General features: G+C 35.2%; 2 protein-coding genes and 1 long non-coding RNA gene across 4 annotated transcripts; 1 reads left to right on the top strand and 2 right to left on the bottom strand.

Moving 5' to 3' along the window:
• Positions 1 to 573: 573 nt before the first annotated feature.
• LOC144556842 (uncharacterized) lies at positions 574 to 17,067 on the bottom strand. 2 transcript variants are annotated; one of them, XM_078305316.1, is made up of 4 exons: positions 16,835 to 17,067; positions 15,851 to 15,981; positions 2,543 to 2,631; positions 574 to 2,488 (listed from the first exon to the last, which is right to left on the bottom strand). In XM_078305316.1, exon 4 carries the CDS (start codon positions 2,455 to 2,457, stop codon positions 841 to 843), a length of 1,617 nt encoding a protein of 538 aa, XP_078161442.1. In that variant the 5' UTR covers positions 2,458 to 2,488; positions 2,543 to 2,631; positions 15,851 to 15,981; positions 16,835 to 17,067; the 3' UTR covers positions 574 to 840. The 2 variants fall into 2 exon arrangements, with proteins under 2 accessions (XP_078161442.1, XP_078161443.1); XM_078305317.1 differs by lacking the exons at positions 15,851 to 15,981; positions 16,835 to 17,067 and adding an exon at positions 4,309 to 4,620 and having other exon boundaries at positions 574 to 2,631.
• On the top strand, positions 7,128 to 7,664 carry LOC144556847 (uncharacterized). The gene is made up of 2 exons (XR_013512507.1): positions 7,128 to 7,234; positions 7,462 to 7,664. It is a non-coding gene; the product is annotated as an uncharacterized LOC144556847 (long non-coding RNA).
• Positions 13,328 to 14,808, bottom strand: LOC144556845 (uncharacterized). Its single transcript, XM_078305322.1, has one exon. The coding sequence runs from the start codon at positions 14,669 to 14,671 to the stop codon at positions 13,808 to 13,810; it is 864 nt and encodes a 287-aa protein (XP_078161448.1). The 5' UTR covers positions 14,672 to 14,808; the 3' UTR covers positions 13,328 to 13,807.
• Positions 17,068 to 17,253: the final 186 nt, after the last annotated feature.

The raw sequence follows: 17,253 nt of genomic DNA, 5'->3' as shown, positions 1-17,253 counted from the left end.
CAGACCCCAAATTACTAACAAAACTCACATAAAAAAACCAGCAAAGAAATATAGGCTACAAGTACCAATTATAAGTACAAACTACAAACCCTTGCATAGATCCCATCCATCTCCCGTACCAGACTCTAAATTGCATATAAACCCTTAAAACACCAAAAATAACAGCAAAGACCACACATATATCAGGTCAGGCCTCAATCTACAATTTACAAGAAACCCCCCTAGAAAACCCAATCTACAGCAAAGCCTCTTGAAAAACCAAATGTATAGCTGAGCCCCCATATATGTCAGCTGAGACCCCAATTTACAACAAAACCCTTCAAAAAACCAAAATTTTCAGCAGAAAACTACAACCCAAGGACAGCACTACACAATATATACAAAGACACCTAAAAACCCCTAGAAAAACACGGACAGCACCACCAAATATTTACAAAGACACCCAAAAATTACAGCACGAAGAGCATGTACCAGTTGCTCGGAATCTGTAAATAACAAACATCTGGTCTGACCATGAGAAGCTGTAGCTTGCATACCCATCAAGAGACTTGTGGGCCTCAATATGAAAGGGGAAAAAAGCAGAATAACCAAATAATATTACAGCAGCCGAATTGTATAAGTTTACACCCCCATATGCAACACAACTGCAAGTGAAAACACAATGAAATCACAAAGAAAAATTAAACTAAATGCAGAATAACCAAATAACATTACAAATTATAACAAAAATAATCAACAAAGCAGTATAAAAACTTTAAAGTTAATAGCACAGGGAGCTGTCAAAGTACATTAATTAATTATCTACATTCTAAGAAGCCATCATTGACCCAATTTGGCACATCAATCATTTGTCTTGCCACTTGTCTGCTCCATGAGATCTCTCGCATCATCATCCCGTCCCATTTTCAAAAGTAGTTCTAATACTGGAGCAGAGGCAGCTAAATCGGGTTTCACCCCTTCTTGCTTCATTCTGTTCAGCACACTCATAGCCGAGTCGATTTTTCTGATCTTAGCATATGCTTTAAGCAAGGAAGTGTAAGTCAAGAGATCTGGCGCCACATGATTGAGATGCATTCTATCAAGGATATTCATCACATCATCAATATTGCCATCATTTACATAGCCGAGAAGTAAAAATCGATATGGTACAACACCTGGTTTTATACCTCCCCTTACCATTAAGTCGAGCAACTTTTCAGCTTCCTTGCTTTGTCCTTGTTTGCACAAAGAATCCATCATTGATCCATAAGTAACCTCATCCGGCAAAAAACCTCGATCAACCATATCCTTGAAAACTCTAATTGACTCTTTCCAACAGCCTAGCTTAGAATATCCATTTATAACACTATTATATGTGATAAGATCAGGTGTGGCACCATGATCAAGCATATCATACAATAGTTTCTCTGCCCTGTCAGGTTCTCCCTTCTTGCAAATTGCATCAACAATTATAGTGCAAGTGACCGTGTCAGGCAATAATCCCTTTGCAACCATCTCATTTAGCACCATCTTTGCCTTTTCTATTTTGTTCATCTTGCAGAGCCCATCTATCAGAGTACTATAGGTATGAACATCAGGATTTGTACCTCTAGAAATCATATTACATAGCAACTCTTCTGCGTTTTCAGTTTCTCCCTCCTTGCAAAGTGCATCTATGATGGTAGTATAAGTCACAACATTGGGATTATGTCCTTTAGATACCATGGACTGGAGGATTTCCACTGCCTTACCCAATTGCTTTTTCTTGCACAACCCATCCACGAGAGTAGTATAGGTCACAACATCAGGTTGAACTCCTTTAGAAACCATGTAGGACAGCAGTTCCTCTACCTTCTCAGTATCTCCTTCCTTGCAAAGGCCATTAATCAGTGAGCTGTATGTGATTACATCTGGGGCAATACCCTTTGAGAGCATTCGGTCAAACAAACTAAATGCTTTCCTCACTTCACCTGCTTTACAAAGACCATCAATAACAGTGTTGTAGATGATCAAGTCAGGTGTGCAACCCAGCTTTGGCATTTTATCAAACGCCATGGCTACGGCCTCACTAATCCTATTCTCAGAACAAAGGCCCTTAAGTAGTGGATTGAAGATGCTAGGTTCAGCTCTCTGCCCGCCCTTAATAAACCGCCCCAAGAAAACCAAGCCTAGTCTCGGGTGATTCATTCGGGTACAGTAGCTGATCAAGATACTATAGGTACAAACATCGGGTGAGGGTGAGAGCTGTCTAGGTTGGGTCCAGCGGTTAAATAGTGAAAAGACAGTTGCATAATAGTTGTTAGAGTTCTTCATACGAGTTAAGGCTGTAAATAGTTGATTAAAGGAATAGATGGATGGTGCCGGGTTCTTAGCAACCAGCAAGCGATCAAAAATTTGAAGAGCATCTTTAATAGTAAGAGTGCCCGATCGATAACGTTCTTTTACAAGTAATTCCAGCTGGCGGGTCCCCATGGCCATGGGATGAAATGGTTACAATGGACAGATACAACTGTAAGATTGGGGGCAGCTTCAACACTGCTTCTAGAATATGGAGCAGATACACCTGTTTGTTTAACTTGGGTGGACAGAAATCCAGAGAGGTCACCTGCAAGGACCTTACTGAAGGTGTGATATAATTTATCAATGGATTACCTGAAAAAAAAAAATTAAAGAATGGTTAATTGATTTTGCATAAAGTGCTCAAGTCTTCCAGGTCAGCACAATAGTTACCACACAAAGTACTGTTAGGTTATGCCCTTTTGCGTTAGGAGCGCTTTAGATACTGCATCATGTTGGACTCTTCCAGAAGGGCTTTTTGGTCATTTTTCCTTTCTAGGGATTTGGTGAACGAGCAAAGTGATCTAAAGAATCAAGAAGCAAGCAATGACTAAAAGCTATAAAACAATATATCATACTGAATGTAGCAAAAGGCTAAATAGGAACTCCTATTTCCTAAATTAATGTTTTCTGATCAGTCCTCTTATACAAATTAACAAGCCAGTAGTCTGTATCAAACAAACTTTGTCTTTAAGAATCAGATTTTAGAAGTAAAGGACTGTTTTTGTTTGCTTTTTCTTCACTTGACAAATTGGAGCTTTGTTTAACTCCTAGTACCATACTAAAAAAGTGATGCCTCTCAGGAGTTCAAAATTGACCTTACAAATTGAAACAGAGCAAAAAAAAAAAAATGAGTGCCAATACAATCTTGCCAAAACTTGATCGGTCTCAATATCTAAAAAACCCAAATTGGTAGTCTTAGGTTGAAACTTGAAGTGTAACCTGCTCATAGAATAATAGTAATTATTATGCACAATTAAGAGATGCTTGATCCAACAATGGATTCATTTATTAAAGTAAAATAGTTTCACCACTACACATGTAATCTCGAAATAAGTTTAGCGCCTGGGTGATAACCACCACAAATCCTAATTACTTTCAGAAATGTAAATAGCTCATACAACTAGTACATATGTAAATAGAGGAGGGTTCAAATGCCTCCATTTTTTGTGCCTCCACTTTTTAAAACTTTAATAATTCAAAATTTAAAACTTAAAAATCAAAATAAAACCGTTAGATATGATCTACATCATTTTATCTATGCACATGTAAAAAATTATGACATTTCAATTTTATTTTGATTATCATCAAGAGCTTGTAAAAAATGCACTAATTTGGATGATTTCTAGATGTTGATTTTTGAACTTATTGATTCACATAAAAATAAAATTGAAATGTAATAATTTTTTATGAGCACATAGAGAAAATAACATAGATCACATCTAACGGTTTTATTTTGACTTTTAAGTTTTAAATCTTGAGTTATTAAAGTTTTAAAAAATGGAGGCATGATGGAGGCACAAAAAATGGAGGCATTTGAACCCTCCTCATGTAAATAATACAAATAGTAAGTAATAACTACTAAAAAGAATATTAGCTCAGAATGGTATTCCTAGTGTGCTCTCATTCTCCTATTTTTTGCACGTTTGATGACTAAATTTGTTGGTGGCTCATATAGTTGACTACATTGCAATGCACCCCAAGAATAATCAGCTGTGTGTACAAGTATACATAGGCCAATTTTCGCTCTAACCCAACTTTTTAATAAGTAGTGGATGATGATGCTTAACTTCATTACCAGATTTACATATAGGGGTCATAACTGTAGTCAATTGGCTTTTATGTCGTGTACCCAAGCATCTATTTGAAAAAATTAGCAAAGGATACTTCCAGACCGGTCATTTTTCCAAGAAACTTGCATGCACAGTCACCAGGATCTACCAAAGTGCTAAATTTGAGGCCTAAATGCAAAGCACCTAAAGAATCACTTACCACAGTTAGAGAGAACCTAGTCATAATCCATCTTCTATGATTTGAAAGAAGAGGTAGAGCGCTTCTTTAGACAACAAGTATGAAGCGTGGCTACACAAAAATGGTGTTTGGAGCGACAATACTTCTCAGGAGCATTTTGACAAACAGTTGGAGTGCAAGAGAGAGTTGAGAGAGGAGATGAGCTGAAAGCAGGGGAAGATAGGAGTTGCTTCGGAAGAAGAGAATGAGGCTCAGGCGGCGGTGGCACTGGGAGTAATTTAGTTCAGTGTGGGAGAAGTACAGTACAGTGCTACTTTCGTCCAATTTCAAAACACCAAGGAAAAGCCAATTTGGGGAAGAAGTAGAGAGGTAATCTCATCCAATTTGGATGAACCTCTACTGAATTGTGGGTCCGCTTTCTTGGTTCTGGTTACGGTCTAATAGAATAGGTCCATATGGTGATACCACAAAATTGCAAGAGTATTTCAAGTTTTACGATCAGATCCCAACTGTTCGATTAAATGTTGAGCTAATCCGGTTGTGCCAAAAGAGATTTAACGGTCCGGATCTAAACTCAAAATTCGATTGACTTTAGGTGGTATCAAACTATCAATTCGTTAAGGGATCGGATTAGGGGTGTAAATCTCTCATATCACGCGTGAAGTGGATGTGTCATTGGAATTCATATCAACTGAGGTAACAAAATATATGAGTTTAGGTCATCAGGACTGTCCGATCTACTTAATTTAGCACAAACATTAAAGAGAATTCATAGATTCTATTTCGGATTGAATTGATCTAGATTCTAATAGAACAAATCCAGATCTAAACTCAAATATTTTGTTGCGGATTCAATGCAAGGACTTGTACAATAATGAATATAATTGCTCAAAAGTTATATCGATAGCTTGTTATTTATATGTTGAATTAATTTGGCCTAACATAATTCTTGCTCGCAGGATAGAAGAACTATTATTGTCAATCAATTAAACTATATCCGTTCGATTTATAGTCAAATTATTCATTTGTCGATTATACAGTTAGAGAATCATTTATAACCAATTTATTTATATCAAGGAGAAATTTATCGTACCAATAAATTTTAAATCCTAGATAACTATTTCAAACTTTTAAATAACAAAACTAATTAATTATGTATATCATTCTGTGTACACAAAAAAAATATCACTTTAATTTTATTTTGATATATACCCACGAAGAGCTAATAAAATTAATTGATTGACGATTTAATTCTTCTTCTAATGGCTATCAAAATAAAATCAAAACCTTATAATTTTTTTATATACATGTAATTAAGATGATTTAAAAATATATCAAACAGTATATATTTATTAATTTCAATAAAAATTAAAAAAAATAACACCATTTGATATTTAATAATCCTAGATCAATTCATCCCTCCCTTTTTTTTTGGGCCAACAACCCATAGGTATTCATTATATTGAAAAGCTGTGATTACAAACCTTACAATTGTCAACCAATTAAACTATATTTGTCTGATATATGGTCAAATTATTCATTTGTCGATTATACAGTTAGAGAATCGTTTATAACCAATTTATTTATATCAAAAACAAATTTATCGCTACCAATAAATTTTGAATCATAGATAACTATTTTGAACTTTTAAATAACAAAACTAATTAATTATGTATATCATGCTGCGTACACAAAAAATTATATCACTTTAATTTTATTTTGATATATACCCACGAAGAGCTAATAAAATTAACTGATTAACGATTTAATTCTTCTTCTAATGGCTATCAAAATAAAATCAAAATCTTATAATTTTTTTATATACATGTAATTAAGATGATTTAAAAATATATCAAACAGTATATATTTATTAATTTCAATAAAAATTAAAAAAAATAACACCATTTGATATTTAATAATCCTAGATCAATTCATCCCTCCCTTTTTTTTTGGGCCAACAACCCATAGGTATTCATTATATTGAAAAGCTGTGATTACAAACCTTACAATTGTCAACCAATTAAACTATATTTGTCTGATATATAGTCAAATTATTCATTTGTCGATTATACAGTTAGAGAATCGTTTATAACCAATTTATTTATATCAAAAACAAATTTATCGCTACCAATAAATTTTGAATCATAGATAACTATTTTGAACTTTTAAATAACAAAACTAATTAATTATGTATATCATGCTGCGTACACAAAAAATTATATCACTTTAATTTTATTTTGATATATACCCACGAAGAGCTAATAAAATTAACTGATTAACGATTTAATTCTTCTTCTAATGGCTATCAAAATAAAATCAAAATCTTATAATTTTTTTATATACATGTAATTAAGATGATTTAAAAATATATCAAACAGTATATATTTATTAATTTCAATACAAATTAAAAAAAAATAACACCATTTGATATTTAATAATCCTATATCGATATCATCCCTCCCTTTTTTTTTGGACCAACAACCCAAAGGTATTAATTATATTGAAAAGATGTGATTACAAACCTTACATTTGTCCCAAACAGAAAAAATTCCTAAAATGTGCTGGCACAGTGCAGCACTATGGTGACAAATAATTGAGAAACCCCATGTGACGTTCATGAACAATGCCCAATCTAATAAAACCCCGAAATGCTAGAATATGTCCTTTGAGTGAAATATAAAACAGAATATACATACAACAGTAATTAAAAAAAGACAGAATATATAACAGTTATATGAACAGCATGCTTCGAACAAACCGTCCTTGTTGTCCTTGTGTCCTTTTAAGGAAGGATATGTTCATCAGAACTTAGTTCATTTCCATTCCAGAGATTCCATAATCTTGTCCTTTTACAAAAAGTACCCTATACAGATCCCATATCATGTACCACACCCCAAATTACAACCAAAACTCACATAAAAAACCAGCAAAGAAATATAGGCTACAAGTACCCATTATAGTAGAAACCCTTACATAGATCCCATCCATATCCGGTATCAAACTCCAAATTGCATAAAAACACTTAAAACACCAAAAATAACAGCAAAGACCACAGATATATCAGGTCAGGCCCCAATTTACAATTTACAACAACAACCCCTAGAAAACCCAATTTGCAGCAAAGCCTCTTGAAAAACCAAATGTATAGCACAGCCCCCATATATGTCACCTGAGACCCCAATTTACAACGAAACCCCTCGGAAAACCAAAATTTTCATCAAAAAACTACAACCCAAGGACAGCACTACACAATATATACTAAGACAAGGACATCCAAAATTATATACAAAGACATTCAAAAATTACAAGGACACAGAAAAACCCCTAGGAAAACACGGACAGAACCACCCAATATATACAAAGACACCCAAAACTTACAGCAAAGGATAAGAGTACCCAAAAATTACAGAACGAAGAGCATGTACCAGTTGCTCGGAATATATAAATAACAAGCATCTGGTCTGACCATCAGCTGTGGCTTGCATACCCATCAAGAGACCGAGGGCTTCCATATGAAATGGGAAAAAGCAGTACAACATTTATATCCGAATTGTATAAGTTTACACCCCCAAAACCAACTTTATACGGCATAAGCCAAAGGGCTATTAGTGGAGTCAAAGCACGACTGCTAGTGAAAAAACAATGTAATCACAAAAAAAAAATATATTGCAGAATAACCAAATAACATTACAATTTATAACAAAAATAATCAACAAAGCAGTACAAAAACTTTAAAGTTAATAACGCAAGGAGCTGCCCAAATTAAATTAATTGATTATCTACATTCCAAGAAGCCATCTTCGACCCGATTTAGCACATCAGTCATTTGTCTTGCCACTTGTCTGCTCCATGAGATCTCTTGCATCTTCATCTCGCCCCATTTTCAAAAGCAGTTCTAAAATTGGTGCAGAGGCAGAAAAATCAGGTTTCACCCCTTCTTGCTTCATTCTGTTCAACACGCACATAGCCTGATCCACTTTTCTCTTCTTAGCGTATGCTTTCAGCAAGGAAGAGTAAGTTGAGTGAGATGAAGCCACATGATTGAGTTGCATTCTATCCAAGATATTCATCACATCATCGATAGTGCCATAATTTGCAAAGCCGGTAAGTAAAATTCCATATGATCCTGCATCTGGTTTCAAACCTGCCTTATACATCAAGTCAAGCAAATTTTGGGCTTCCTTGATTTGGCCTTGTTTGCACATAGAATCTATCATTGATCTGAATGTAACCTCATTGGGCAAAAAGCCTCGATCAATCATATCCTTGAAAACTCTAATCGTCTCTGTCCAGCAACCTAGCTTAGAGTATCCATTTATAACAATATTATATGTGATAAGACTAGGTGCGACACCTTTATCAATCATATGATACAGTAGTTTCTCAGCCTTGTCAGTTTCCCCCCTCTTGCAAACTGCATCCACAATTGTATTGCAAGTCACGGTGTTAGGGAATATTCTATTTGAAACCATCTCATTTAGCAACTCCTTTGCCTTTTCTAATTTATTAATCTTGCAGAACCCATCTATAAGAGTAGAGTAGGTTAAAACATCAGGATCCTTTCCTCTAGAAATCATATTACATAGCACCTGCTCTGCTTTTTCAGTATTCCCCTCCTTACACAGTGCATCTATGATGGTAGTATAGGTTACAACATTGGGATCATGTCCTTCAGAAACCATGCATTGAACCATTCCCACTGCCTTGTCTAAATGCCCTTTCTTGCACAACCCATCCACGAGAGTAGTATAGGTCACAACATTAGGGTTAAGTCCTTGAGAAACCATGTAGGACAACAGTTCCTCTGCCTTCTCAGTTTCTCCTTCCTTGCACAGGCCATTAATCAATGAACTGTATGTGATTACATCTGGCGCTATACCCCCTGAAAGCATTCGCTCAAACAAACTAAATGCTTTACTAACTGCACCTTCTTTACAAAGGCCATCGATAACAATGCTATAGGAGATCACATTAGGTGTGCAACCCAGCTTTGGCATTTTATTGAATGCCATGGCTACGGCCTCACTAACCCTATTCTGAGAACAAAGGCCCTTAAGTAGTGGATTGAAGATGTTAGGTTCAGCTCTCTGCCCGCCCTTAATAAACCGCCCCAAGAAAACCAAGCCTAGTTTCGGCTGATTCATTCGGATACAGTAGCTGATCAAGACACTATAGGTGCAAACATTGGGTGACGGTGAGACCCCTCTTGATTGGGTCCAGCGGTTAAATAGTGAAAAGATAGTTGCATAATAGTTGTTGGAGTTCTTCATACGAGTTAAGGCTGTAAAGAGTTGGGTAAAGGAATAGATGGATGCTGCTGGGTTCTTAGCAGCAAGCAAGCAATCAAAAAATTGAAGAGCATCTTTAATAGTAAGAGTGCCCGACCGATAACGTTGCTTTACTATTAATTCCAGCTGGCGGGTCCCCATGGCCATGGGATGAAATGGTTACAACTCCCACCTGTTTGTTTCAGGTATAACTTGTAAGATTGGGGGCAGCCTCAAAAACTGCTTCTAGAATATGGATAGATACACCTGTTTGTTTAACTTGGGTCACATGCAAGGGCCTTACTGAAGGTGTGATATAATTTATCAATGAATTGCCTACAACAACAAAAATGAAAGAAAGGTGAATAGATTTTGCATAAAGTGCTAAAGTCTTTCAGGTTAGTACAATAGGTTGTGCCATTTTGCATTAGGAGGGATTAGATTCTGCATCAAGTTGGACTCTTCCAGAAGGGATTTTAAATTGAGGGAACAAAAAATTATTATTAAGATATAATTTCACCACTATGCTTGCAAATTAATAATGATTCTGTTAAAGCGAAATACTTGGTCGAAATATGAATCGGTCTGACATGATAATTAAGATATAATTTCACCACTTAGCTTGCAACCTTTCAACTGTGCAGTAATAAGCACAAATCCTAAACATTTTGAGAACCCTAATAATATCATAAAACTAGTAACTATTTTAATAAACAGAATGGCACTCTGTGTGTGTTGTCATTAGCTTATTTTTTTGTATTCAACATAACTAAATGGTTGTTGGTTCATAACCTAAACATGTAGTTAATTGGTTGCCCTCTCTATATGGACTTTTGCTTGTTCAAAAGAAATAGACAGTGATGCATAAGTACCACAATTTTACATCCTAAATGATACTCAATTTGTGGCTTGTTTCTCAATTTGATAGAAACAGCAAAGGATATTCGCAATTTGATAGTGTAAGTCTCTTTGAGACATTTCATCAAGTAACTTGTGTGCACGGTCAGGGATTTCCAAATGGTAAATTCATGTTCACAAATGTAGTACCAGATACAGAAGATCTTAAATTGAGGGAACAAAAGAGTTCTCCACCCCCGATCTTAAAACCAAATACAGAAGATTTTAAAAGCAACCCTTCCTTTTGGGAATCCGAATACTCTGCGTTAACGCACCATTTCAGTTTATCTGAAGACCGTTCGATCAAAATTCTGACAAATCCGATCACATATGTAATGCATGCGATTTTAATATGCGAAATTAAATCGGACTGTCCGGATCTAAACTCAAAATTTGAGTTAACTCAGAGGATACAAAATTTCCTTTTGGTCCATAGAAGAAGACTGAAGGGTATCCTCTGCAGAGTCGTTCCGTGCGGAGCTTTTAATCTGGTCCGTTCGTTTCAGATCGGACGGTCCCGATTAAAAGCTCCGCAAATTTTGAGAATTTTTTTTTCAATTCAGGCAAGATCTGATTTGTTCCGTTCGATTCGAAACGAACTGACTAGATTAAAAGCTCCACATAGAACAACTCCGCGGATACTATTACAGAAGAAGACAGGAGATGCGAGAAATCCTTTAATTTGATTGCCAATAATTAATAATTAAGTTCAATTTGAGTTACTGTACTTTGTCGGATATTTGATTGTGTTCATTTCTTAAAATAATTTGTTCAGTAAATTTTTCAATTATTAGAAATAATAATTTTATCAAGTTTTAATTGTTTTTCTTAATTTATTGTGTCCTATAAAAATTATTAATTAAGAACCTTACATAGCCAAGTTCTGAATATTAAGGAATTAATCTTCAAGAAAAAATTAAGATCTAGATCGAAGGATATAAAATTATTGAGGGGCTTAAATGAACAGGATTTCTAAAACTTGACCAAATATAATGATTATTAACAGGAGCATTGAGAGATTTACACAAAGTTAAAAAAATAAAAAAACAGCTTAGCGAACTCCTTTATTTTCAAAGAAAATTTGGGTTTTTATGAAAATTTTAATTTTGATGAATGGATTGGGTTTTTTGATTAAATTTGTATATTGAAAATAGTTTTGAAAAATAATATAATGTTTTATAAAAGAAAAAGGAAGTTCATATTCACATGAAAAATTATGATTCAACTTTAATATTTTTCGGTTGTACTTATTCCGCAATATTCTTTTATTTCACGATAAACTTACTCTATGACAATTTCATAGTAGTTAAATTTGTACTTACAAAAAAAAATTCAAAAAAAATTATATACTTACTTTGCAATGCTCCTGCTAGCTGTTAACATGTAATAAACTACAGTCAACTCTTAGCCTGTAAAAATTATATACTTACTTTGCTAGTTGCTCTCAACTATTTTGACTTCATCAATCGATGGCTTAGGATCGAAATGGATTACAAAAGAAGAAAAGATAATCTAGTTCTTTAATAATTAAATTTGGATCTCTTAATACTAGGAAAGATAGACACATGTTATCCCCCTTTTTACATCTCAGAAATTCATCTAATCTGAAAAATAAAAAGAAAAAGAAAAAGGAACAACACTACTATTCACATCTAACAGTGTCGCAACCAAAGTTTTTTTTTTTTTTTTAATCAAAGAGAAATAAGACAAAACATCCCTCACCTTGCCCCAATACAATATCCCTGTTAAACATTACTCATTGATTAAAACAGGGAAAAGTGTCCCAACCAAAGTTGCTGCTAGAAACCAACATCTCCAGATCATATATAATACCAAAAATTTCTCATTTTCATTTTTCACACGTAAATCAAGGAAAATAAACAATCTTGAGAAAGGTCACCATATATGCATTTGAGCAACGCTAGAATTATTATTTGTATTACTATTAACAAAAGAACTAACCTCCAAATTTAAAATATCAGTCTCCACTTAAATGAGAAATGTCACGAGCTTTTTCACAGATTCAACTAAATCGTCAAATGAGAAAGGTCACCATTTTACTGATTTCAACTAAATCCTCAAAATTAGACTTTTTTCAAGCGAAAAAAGGAAGGGAAGATACAATAGATAGAAGGAAATATCAAGCGTGAAGATGAAGCGTCTTTCCTTTTCTTCTTCAATACTGTAAATTCAATCTTGTTGAAACATAAATGGACATATCCATTTACAATTAGAGGAGCATAATGGCTATTTTAAAATAATTAAATAAAAAAGAAAAATAAATAAATGGAGATAGGAGAAATAATTTAAAATTTGTATGGAGATATTGGATATTATGGTATTTTAATGGGGAAATTCGCTGTTTCAAATTAGATATTTCTTTCTCTCCTTGTAAACAGACGGAGACTCTTTTTTTTTCGTTGGGGGTTGAATTTTTTTTTATATTTGGACATAGAATAATAAATAATTTCATCATTTTTTAGTGGTATATATAAAATTGTCCTAAAAAAATATTGAGAGTTTCAAATACAATACTGCATAAAGTTGTGAAAAGAGAGAGAGAGAGTAGGCATTGAGATTTTCAAATTTGAACAAATTATTATATAATCAAGGTGCTTAAGTTTTCAAATTAAGATAATAGTAGAAAGTCGTGACATAAATTGAAACTTATTAGTATTCCAAATTAATTACCAACTTGTTGCGTGAAAAATATCATATTAAAAAAGAGTACTTCAGTTATTTAGTAGTCTCTAACATAAACATGTGAGATCGAAACTTATCTTGTGCAATAGAATAATAAAATTATATAATTTATTAATTATATCGGTGTCCGTTACATCTGTACCCTCAGGTTCAGCACAGCACAGAACAGCCGTAAAACTCTGGTAACTCCCTCAGAGATGAAAAATAAGCTTACACTTACATCATATTACAGCTATCTTAAACATGATACATGCATATAAATACCACAAGAGAGGCATCCATGACCACATACAGGACTCAAAGAAAAAGAAAAAAACTGAAAAAAGTGAAAAACCCAAGGAAAACTGAAAAAGTGAAAAACCGAAAAGCCAAAAATAGAAAGAGACAATATCGGTATCAGTAGCAGTAGATATTGCACATTTAGTACCAATCCACACTTTACAAGCTGTATAGAAATTGATTGTACAACCCAGAGAGAAACCAATGCATGGGAAAACAGTATTATCAGTAAGAGAAGTGTGTCAATGAGGGTGAAACCTGGAGCATTATGATAAAGCGCAATCCAGTACCAGTCCCAAATTACATAAATTGATTATCTACATTTCAAGAAGACATCTTCAACCTGATTTGTCTGCTCCATTTACAAAAGCACATCAGTCATTTGTCTTGCCACTTGTCTGCTCCATCAGATCTCTTGCATCTTTATCTCGCCCCATTTTTAAAAGCAGTTCTAAAATTGGTGCAGAGGCAGCAAAATCGGGTTTCACCCCTTCTTGCTTCATTCTGTTCAACACGCATATAGCCTGATCTACTTTTCTGTTCTTTGCATATGCTTTCAGCACGGAAGTGTAAGTCAAGAGATCTGGTGCTACATGATTGAGTTGCATTTGATCTAAGATTTTCATCATATCATCGATAGTGCCATAATTTGCATAGCCGATAAGTAAAATTCTATATGATACAACATCTGGTTTTATACCTCCCCTTACCATTAAGTCGAGCAACTTTTCAGCTTCCTTGCTTTGTCCTTGTTTGCACAAAGAATCCATCATTGATCCATAAGTTACCTCATCTGGCAAAAAACCTCGATCAATCATATCCTTGAAAACCCTAATCGACTCTTTCCAACAGCCTAGCTTAGAATATCCATTTATAACACTGGTATATGTGATAAGATTAGGTGTGGCACCTTGATCAATCATATCATAAAATAGTTTCTCTGCCCTGTCAGGTTCCCCCTTCTTACAAAGCGCATCCACAATTATAGTGCAAGTCACAGTGTTAGGCAATAATCCCTTTGAAACCATCTCATTCAGCAACTTCTTTGCCTTTTCTAATTTTTCCAACTTGCAAAGCCCATCTATAAGAGTATTATAGGTTCGAACATCAGGACTTGTACCTCTAGAAATCATATTACATAGCAACACTTCGGCGTTTTCAGTTTCTCCATTCTTGCAAAGTGCATCTATGATGGTAGTATAAGTCACAACACTGGGATTATGTCCTTTAGAAACCATGGACTAGAGCATTTCCACTGCCTTGCCCAATTGCCCTTTCTTGCACAACCCATCCATGAGAGTATTATAGGTCACAACATTTGGTTTAATTCCTTGAGAAACCATGTAGGACAGCAGTTCCTCTGCCTTCTCAGTTTCTCCTTCCTTGCACAGGCCATTAATTAGTGAGCTGTATGTGACTACATCTGGCGCAATACCCTCTGAAAGCATTCGCTCAAACAAACTAAATGCTTTACTAATTGCCCCTTCTTTACAAAGGCCATCAATCAGTGAGTTGTATGTCACTACATCTGGCGCTATACCCCCTGAAAGCATTCGCTCAAACAAACTAAATGCTTTACTAACTGCACCTTCTTTACAAAGGCCATCAATAACAGTGCTATAGGAGATCACGTTAGGTGTGCAACCCAGCTTTGGCATTTTGTTCAACACAATGGATATGGCCTCACTAATCCTATTCTGAGAACAAAGGCCTTTAAGTAGTGGATTGAAGATGTTAGGTTCAGCTCTCTGCCCGCCCTTAATAAACTGCCCCAAGAAAACCAAGCCTAGTCTCTGCTGATTCATTCGGATACAGTAGCTGATCAAGACACTATAGGTGAAAACATCGGGTGACGGTGAGATCCCTCTAGATTGGGTCCAGCGGTTAAAAAGTGAAAAGACAGTTGCATAATGGCAGTTTGAGTTCTTCATACGAGTTAAGGCTGTAAAGAGTTGGGTAAAGGAATAGATGGATGGTGTCGGGTTCTTAGCAGCCAGCAAGCGAGCAAAAAAGTGAAGAGCATCTTTAATAGTAAGAGTGCCTGACTGATAACGTTCTTTTACAAGTAATTCCAACTGGCGGGTCCCCATGGCAATGGGATGAAATGGTTACAACCCCTCTTGGAGATGGTTCACTAGAGGCCGTTGGTAGCCTCAGAAAATGGGCTGACCCCTCTTGTTCAACTATAATGGTGTACTACAAATTCATCAATGCATTGCCTACAAAAAAAAAAAAAAAACATGAAAGAATGGCTAATAAATTTTGCATAACAGGACAAAGGCTATAGGTAATAGAACAGTACTAGGTAGGCATCAGTCCAGTACGTGATATCCACCTTCGCTTAATAGTGAAACACAAACCAATTACTCCTGGAGATAATTACACGAAAGAAATCTAAAGATCAAAATTAACCTTACAAATTGGATCTGTGGCAGCAGATAGTGTGCATGCACAGTGAGATAACCAGTACAAGCCGGTACCAAACTTAATCAGCTCGATAGCAAAAGAACCTGATATTGGAGTCCTTGATTGCAACTGGTACTATAACCTGCTCATAAAGAAATTATGCTTAAGAGAATAAGAGAATACTTGATACGACGTGAATAATCTTGTGATATAGCATAGTTAAGGGTTTGTGTTTTATTAACAGGTAGGGTCCACGATGCAAAATGTATGGGGCTGAGACTAGAACTGTCTTGACTGCTGACAGTTCCGTCTGTGAAGCAAATGTTGAGTTGCTGAGACATTGTACACTGTTTGGGCTGTTATTCTGGGAGCAGAGGGAACTACTTAGGACTTAACTGTTGTAAATACTGTTTTCTGGTAATACAATGGGCCTTAGTGCCTTTTCTCAAAAAAATAAAATAAAATAAAATAACAGAGGGAGAGAGAACTATCAGAACCGTAATTACCTCATAAGCTAGTAAATATTCAAATAAATTAGATGTATTCCTCAGAATGGTACTCTTAATGTGCTCTCATTCTCTTATTTGTTGATTCAATGTTACTAAACTGGTTGTTGGTTGAAAACCATTACAGCTATTTCCTTTGAGCTTTACATATTGTCATTCTCTTCTAATTTGCCACAATTTAGATACACAGCAAAGTTGCATAATAACTGATTTATATGGTTAACAGCTGCAATTAATTGATAGGTATTAAGTGTTACTTCACCATTTAGAAAATGAAAGCTAAATGATACCTCCCAATGGAAAGGCTGAAATAATTGAACCTTTACTATATTGTCTCTATGGGACATTTTATCAAGCAACTTGTGTGCATGGTTAGAGGACTCCTAAACTGTACTAAATACAGGACCCAGAATCTATGAAGGTGATAAATTTGTGGCTTAGATGCAAAGAAGCTCAAGGAACTGGCACAGGAGGGGTTACTATGGTTACCTTATAATCGCTTCTAGAAAATGGACGGTGTCAGGTTCTTGCGACCAACAGGCGGTTGATAAATCAAAGAGTGTCTTCAGTAGTGAGGGGTGCTCGGCCGACAGGCTTCTTTTACAAGTGATTTCAGCTGCTTGAAGCGACAATACTCCTCAGGAGCATTTTGACAAACAGTTGAAGTGCAGGAGAGAGTTGAGAGAGGAGGTGAGCTGAGAGTAGAGGAAGAAGAGAATGAGGCGGCCGTGTGTCTCCCATCCTTTCCAAAAGATCAAAACAAGTATGCTGAGTTGTTTTTTCTTCTTGGGCTTTATTCATCTTATTCTTATATTTTGGGCTTTATTTTCAACGGGCCTGAATTTGGCAGCAATATGCTACTCTTTTTGCTTTGTTTTTATTTTTTACTTTTTGTTTTGAATAGTTCT

Source organism: Carex rostrata, chromosome 7 (genome assembly GCF_964058835.1).
Source record: "Carex rostrata chromosome 7, lpCarRost1.2, whole genome shotgun sequence".
In the NCBI taxonomy this organism is placed as follows: Eukaryota; Viridiplantae; Streptophyta; class Magnoliopsida; order Poales; family Cyperaceae; genus Carex; species Carex rostrata.
The sequence above is the reverse complement of the archived record's forward strand: the minus strand, read 5'-3'. Positions and strand labels throughout refer to the sequence as shown.

Bases quoted from the DNA above. Each gene is read 5' to 3' on its own strand.
- LOC144556842 (XM_078305316.1), bottom strand. From the start codon at position 2,457: ATGGCCATGGGGACCCGCCAGCTGGAATTACTTGTAAAAGAACGTTAT.
- LOC144556845 (XM_078305322.1), bottom strand. From the start codon at position 14,671: ATGGTTTCTAAAGGACATAATCCCAGTGTTGTGACTTATACTACCATC.